Here is a 7,456-nt window from a genome sequence, read left to right as displayed (position 1 = left end):
CGCTCATCATGATGGCCATCCGGCAGAGCCCCGAGAAGCGCCTGACGCTCAACGGCATCTACGAGTTCATCATGAAGAACTTCCCCTACTACCGGGAGAACAAGCAGGGCTGGCAGAACTCCATCCGCCACAACCTCTCCCTCAATAAGTGCTTCGTCAAGGTGCCTCGCCACTACGACGACCCGGGCAAAGGGAACTACTGGATGCTGGACCCCTCCAGCGACGACGTCTTCATCGGGGGCACCACCGGCAAGCTCCGCCGGCGCTCCACCACCTCGCGGGCCAAGCTGGCCTTCAAGCGCGGCGCCCGGCTCACCTCCACTGGACTGACATTCATGGATAGGGCAGGATCCTTGTACTGGCCTATGTCCCCCTTCCTCTCCCTGCACCACCCCCGGGCCAGCTAGCACTTTGAGTTACAATGGGACCACGTCCGCCTACCCCAGCCACCCCATGCCCTACAGCTCAGTGTTGACTCAAAACTCCTTGGGAAACAACCACTCCTTTTCCACGTCTAATGGGTTAAGCGTTGATAGACTAGTCAATGGAGAGATACCTTATGCCACTCATCACCTCACAGCAGCAGCTCTGGCCGCTTCAGTGCCGTGTGGCTTGTCAGTTCCCTGCTCCGGCACCTATTCCCTAAACCCCTGCTCTGTAAACCTCCTAGCAGGACAGACGAGTTACTTTTTCCCCCACGTTCCTCACCCTTCAATGACTTCTCAAAGCAGCACTTCAATGACGGCCAGGGCAGCCTCCTCCTCCACGTCGCCACAGGCGCCCTCCACTCTCCCCTGTGAGTCCTTAAGACCTTCTTTGCCAAGTTTTACAACGGGACTTTCCGGAGGACTTTCTGATTATTTCACACATCAAAATCAGGGGTCTTCTTCAAACCCTTTAATACATTAACATCCATGGGATCAGACTGTAAGTGAACATTTTACACACATTTGCATTGTAAATGATAATTAAAAGGAAACAAAAAAAAAAGCAAAACAAAAAAGTCCAGGTATTTTTTATTAAGTCCCCCATTTTCTGTACGTTTGTTCAGTCTTTAGGGTTGTTTATTATTCCACCAAGGTGAGGAGTGTCAGCAAGGTGCAATGTGGGGAGATTACATTGTAGACTATGAAGTTTGGAAGACAAAATTATAGTAGAATGTGTATCTAAATAGTGACTGCTTTTGCAATTTTTTTATTCAAATACGATAAGTCTATCACTAAAAGCCGCCAGATTCTCCATGTTTGCAGTATTATAAGTTATCATGGATATGTCGGTGGGTGCAGACCTTGAAAGAAAAAAAAAATCAAACTACCACTAAATTTATGGAAACTATAAAAAACTTTAAAAGTAATTTGTATTTAAGCAGAATTAATACTGAAAGATACCCAAGAACTACATTTTGGCCATTTATGATTTTATCCTTTTCTTTAGCGAACTGCTTTTCTGGGGTTCTTTTTTTTTTTTTTTTTTTTTTTCCTCGTTTGTTTGTTTGTTTACTTTTAGACCAAAGATTGGGTTTTAGAAAATGCACTCAGTGTACGGAGTAATTTAAAAAACAGCAACATTATTTCAGTTTGCAGCACTGCCCGTTCAAATGAATCAGAAGGGGACAAAATTAATGATTGCCTTCAGTTTGTGTTGTGTATATTTTGATGTATGTGGTCACTAACAGGTCACCTTTATTTTTTTTCTAAATGTAGTGAAATGTTAATACCTATTGTACTTATAGGTAAACCTTGCAAATATGTAACCTGTGTTGCGCAAATGCCGCATAAATTTGAGTGATTGTTAATGTCGTCTTAAAATTTCTTGATTGTGATACTGTGGTCATATGCCCGTGTTTGTCACTTACAAAAATGTTTACTATGAACACACAGAAATAAAAAAAATAGGCTAAATTCATATATACTTGATAGTTTTTTTGTCTCTTTTATTAACTAAAATTAATATGCCAGATGCTTTAAAGTTGGGGAGATCAGAGCGCTGCTTATTACAGCAGTCCACCATTTTTCACATGCTCCTTTCTCCCCCCGCCCCCCCCCCCCCCGATCATATTGTCTTTAACAGCAGTATTTTCAAATGTAAAGGATCAGGGTATTTAATTAAACATCACGGCCACTATAGTGATGCCCGTTTTGGGGCAGAACGTTTATCAAGTCTGCTTAAAAATTGTTGGTATGAGGTAGGGTGTCTTCCTAAAAACTCTGCCTTACGTTGAAGATGCTTAAAATTGCGTACGTGTATATATACATATATACATATATATACATACATATAAAATTTAAGTGTATATGCACACATTAGGAAAAAAACAAGGTGCATTATTACATAGATAAGTGTCGTTCTTGCAATCTCTGAAATGCATTCGAATTATTCTTCTGAAAGAAAATAATTTCGACTCTATGATAACTAGAGATGTATTAACTATGAATGTGCATGAGTGTGCGTATGCATATAGATATTAGCTTTCATATAATCATTTGATCAAATTTAGCAAGCTGTGTTACGTATGTGCATAAAATACAATCCTTATCTTAAAGAAGCACTGTTCCGGAAGTATCTCTACCATATGTATTTATATACTTTTAATGCTGCAAACACTTTGGCTTTTAATACTGTAAAAGTACCGATAGTTTTTCAGCTAGCCCCTCTCTCCTCGGCCCCTCTCGCCCTCCGGAGGGGGACGGAGCGGAGCAGGGGTGCGGTGAAGTTGCAGCGCCCGGCAGGGAGGCAGGGGGCGGGGGGGGTCACGTGACGCCCTGGCTTGCATACCGATGTTTAAAGTTTTTTTTGTTTTTTTTTTTTTTTTGGGGGGGAGGGAAGACAACAAATCAAGCCCCAAACCTGTGTGGACGAACTTAAATCTAGAGTTTTCGAAAAAGAGTTCTTTTTCACTATCTGCCTGCCGAAGGTAACGCTTGCTGAAGCCCACCAGCCCACGCAAGCGGCCGTACGTATGCTCCGTTGCCCCGAGAATCAAACCATTAGTTTTAAGGGGGCAACGCTACGACTAATTTTAAGAAGTATTTAATCCTAAAAAGGCTTGGTTTCTTGATGAGTTCGGGGAAGCCTATAAAAGCCGCAACCTTTTTCACTATCTGCCTGCCGAAGGTAACGCTTGCTGAAGCCCACCAGCCCACGCAAGCGGCCGTACGTATGCTCCGTTGCCCCGAGAATCAAACCATTAGTTTTAAGGGGGCAACGCTACGACTAATTTTAAGAAGTATTTAATCCTAAAAAGGCTTGGTTTCTTGATGAGTTCGGGGAAGCCTATAAAAGCCGCAACTCTTGAAAATAATTTAAAAAAACTTGTGCGAAAGGTTTAGGAACTAATTGGATCCCGCGGTGAGTCCGCAGAGGACAAGTTGTTCATTTGTTACGTTTGTGCAGTCTAAACCGGGCTCTGCAGCAGTGCAATAAGCCGGCGACCGCTCACAATAGGCCCAAGGAAAAATAATCTGTAGGTCGGAGATGTTATCGCAGACGCTTTAAAGAGCTGATCTTAGAAAGACAGAAAAGAGGAAGAGAAAAGAGGAAAAAAGCAATGCCGAGGGGTGAATAAAGAAGCAATAGCAAATCTGAATTCTTGTAAATAGAACATTTGTCGTGTTGAAAGAATAAGGGGAGGGAGGGGAAATCTTCCGAAAATAAGTAATAAATAAACAGATGCAAGCAGATCTGCAGGAAAGAGAGACGAGTGAAAGGTTACAGATGAGAGATGGGACACCCATCTCTGCAGTAGGGGCGGGGGGGGAGGAGAGAAATCTCTGATATTCTTGGCTTTCACTCTTACTTCTGCAATTCAAAATTAATCATCACTATGAGAAAAAGGTTGCTTTGTTTGGGGATGAAGAGATGATACCATCACTTGGAAGCGCCTACCCTCCCCCATATTCTTCACTCTATTGTCATTAAAAGAAGTGATCGCAAAAAAATAAAAACCAAAACTCCTTTGCAACAAACCTGTCGGAAATAATAAAATGCAATAGGTGTGATTTAAACTCCTGAAGCCTCGAGACCCCATTCTGTATACTTGTGCCTAAACAAATTAAAAGAATGGCATCTGCTGCAGCTGACAAAGGAAATGATTTATTATTTACCACTCGCAACTGGTTGCATATTGTAGGAAATCCAATAGCACATACTTTAAGTATTATTTAGTTTGCAATGTAAAAAAATCCGCTGACAATGTACTACAAGGAGAAAAAAGACAAGTCAGGTCGGAGGAAAGCACAATCTCGCCATGTCAGAGTTTGGGACTGGCTAATACGCATTAATTAGATAAGCGTGATGCATAATAATTCCTGAAAAGGGTAGCCCTGATGTATGTCTCTGCAGACTTCGTTTAAGCAAGCGCTCGCTCTCAATGCTCTCCTTTAGGTTTCGTGTAGCAAAGTGCTGCCTAAGCAATTCAGGTGCCACAGACTTTTCCCTCTATCTCTTACACTGGAGGAAGGGGTGTTTGTTGAGCTGGTAGTTTATTCTCGTTTCCATACACATATTACCAGCAATAAGACTGTTTTTGTAAAGGAAAAAAAAAAAACAACAAAAAACCAAACCAAAACAAACGCAAACGCTAAAGTTGCCATGGATTGTAGCAGGACTACCAAGGCCCCAAATATGCCTTTACCTTTGCCTGCTCCCCAGGCAGAGTAAGCCTTTTGATAGCTGAGGATGTCTTTTAGGCTAATCTTTGCACAGGGTCGTTCAGTACTGAATGTGAGGTGGTGATTTTTGGTTGGGTTTCCCCCCCCCCCCTTTTTTTTTTTTTTTTTTTTTTTTTTAGCAGACAGTAATTCTGTTATCTGATGCTTGTTTCCATGGTGGTTTATATGTCAAATCCTCAAGCTAAGCTTTTAGGATTTTTTTTAAAAAACATGCACATTTCTAGAATGTTGCGGAGTCTTAGCGTCGTTTCTTCAGCATTTTCTAATTTAGAGTGTTTATGGGGACGGGTGGTCTTTATGGAATTAAGCAGCTATTGTTATATTCCTAGTTAGAGGTGATTAACTTTGTTCGCATAGATCGTAGGAGAAGAAATCTGCTCTTCAAGAAATCTCCTATTACGATTTTAAGATTTCCTTCACAAATATGTTTGAGGGATAATAAACTGTAACTCGAATCCACAATGCGATATTTAGCCAACCAACTTTTGACATATTTTAAATATTTTTCCTTTTTTTATTGGTAAAATAGCATCCGTTATGTGGAATATATTCCTACGAAAGAGTTTAAAATAAAGTGAACAATAATATATTTTGCCTTAAATTGCACAAAACTAGTGTTTGGGGGAGTGATAATTTTTTTAATCCAGTACTTGAAAAAATAGTTTAACCGGGACGTCATTTTGCTCTTTATAAGTTCTTCTGATGATTATTAAGATTTATGTCAGAAATTATGATTCAAGTACACACCCCCTCACCACTTGTGTTAATATGAGGTCTCAATCACCACGTATTCACTATTCACTCAAGCAAAACTCCCACTGAACTCCCGTTACGTCTTGACTGAACCGTATCAGAGTTTTGCTTAAGAAAGAACATTGAGCAAGACGCAGGGTTTCATTAGTAACTGTATTGTTTAATTGTTCGTAATTTCCCTTAGGACGGAAGAAAAAAAAATAAAGTCTGCCTGTAGACAGTCATTGCTATGTACTTAGTTGATTAATCGCGAATAATAAATACACCCGACCAAGAAATAAAATATATGCGCATACGTATTACACGACTATAAATTCAACGAATGGTAATAAATATGTGTACACACACATGGACACACATAACCCTACAGAGGTGTCTATCCATGCACTAGTGTCTGCAGCAGCTTCTCGGCAGTTTTGTGCGCTGAAACGTCCTTGTTTTGAATACACACACACCCCCCCGCCCCGTGGTGAAGGTGCCTGGGTAAATGGGTCAAAAAGTGGTGGAGAACTGGGTTAGAAAGAGGTGAAGGTGAAGATCATTAGAGGTTTTAGGGCTGGCTGTGGCTGTTTTGCTGGGTTTGTGTGACTGTGCCCAGAGGGCGGAGTTCCTGCACATTCCTACCTCACCGGAGAACCTGCCCTCAACTCCACTGCAGCTACTCCAGAGAGATGGGACCCTCCAGAAGAAACCTGCCCAGCAATCCCAGCAAGCCTTCCCACCAGAAGGGTAGGTGCACTTCAAGAAAATCTTCCCTACCTCTTCTCCCAACAGGCAGCTCCATGTGATACGAATGAATAGAGATGACAGACTTCTGTCTAAACGTACTGTTTCCCCGTGCCCCCTGATAAGCAGATCGCCCGTGCAACCGAAGCACAGTTGCAAAGCACCAGTTACACCAAAACTGCGTGTGCCTAACGTTAGGATTTTTTTTCCTCTCTCTCTCTCTTTTTTTTTTTTTTTTTTCTTTCTTCCATCTCTTCCTCAAAGCGTTTCCTCCCCCGGTCTCCCCCCTCCCCCTCTGGCTCTTTCGTTTCAATCGGTAAGTTGGAAGTTTCTTCGCCGGTTTAGCAGTTCTCATGGTTTATCTGTAGATTTTTTAGCTTGTTTTGCTAATGTGCTCTTTGTTTGCTTGTTTGTCACTAACGCCAGAGAAAGTCACAGGGGTGCAATGTTGTGTTTGCCTTTTTTAAGATGCCAGGAGAAACTACCTCTACCTGCAAGAAAGGCGCACGGTGGCCCTTGGGGATGGGAGTCCTCCGCCGGCACCGGGTGAGTGCGGATTTTACTCCTCTTTTACACTGAGGAATCAAGTAGCTACACTCGTGATTTGTGTTCGCTGGGATCAGGATGGGAGGAAGCGCGGTTCCCGCGGAGCCCTGAGCGCACCCTGCGTTTTTGGTCATGGTTGAGCGTAGAAATGTTATGGGGGCTAGGCAAAATCTCCCGCCAGCGCTCATTCCGGGATGAAATTTGCTCCTTGTTTCCTCTCTGTTGTATGAAAGACGATTTCAGTCAGGCGAGTACAGGCGGTTTCTGTAACGAAATATTTCTAAAAAATCTGAGACTGTCGTTTGAGAAAAAGTTATGGGCTTCTCGCATCTTTCGGGGGTTGTGTAAAGAGTGCTATATCCCTAAATTCTCAGGAAAGCGACTAAATGCTAAAAATTCTGGGAGAGCAAGGAGAGAGACCTCGTAAAAAACTGTACATGCAGAAGTGAGCTGGGTTTTGCTCTGAGTGCTCCAGCGGAGCCAATGCGCCCTTGCAACAGCCGACTCGATCATGGGCAACGTTCATGTCCATCGGAGAGCTCCAGGCACTCCCTTTGTCCTCCCACTCCCCAAATTCCGTGACTGCGTTCTGGATCTGTGGAGATTCACGTGCCGCAGACCGAAATCTCGGCGTAGGGGCGGAAGTTTAAAGCACTGATTTGCTCAGCTTGCTCATGCTTGCGGGTGGGGGCAGGCGTGCGGGTACGTGGGCAGGACCCCGGGACGGGGCAGTCGGTGGACCGACTCGCTCTTGTTTTGTT

General features: G+C 43.1%; 1 protein-coding gene across 1 annotated transcript; it reads left to right on the top strand.

Moving 5' to 3' along the window:
* The first annotated feature begins 6 nt into the window (after window positions 1-6).
* FOXG1 (forkhead box G1) lies at window positions 7-977 on the top strand. The gene is given in 2 exon segments (XM_009696604.1): window positions 7-404; window positions 406-977. Coding segments are annotated over 2 exon segments (900 nt in total). The 5' UTR covers window positions 7-8; the 3' UTR covers window positions 910-977.
* Window positions 978-7,456: the final 6,479 nt, after the last annotated feature.

The sequence above is a fragment of the Cariama cristata genome, unplaced genomic scaffold (assembly GCF_000690535.1).
Source record: "Cariama cristata isolate BGI_N322 unplaced genomic scaffold, ASM69053v1 scaffold29513, whole genome shotgun sequence".
NCBI lineage: Eukaryota > Metazoa > Chordata > Aves > Cariamiformes > Cariamidae > Cariama > Cariama cristata.
Note: the sequence above shows the minus strand (reverse complement) of the source record. Positions and strands in the feature narration are given on the sequence as shown.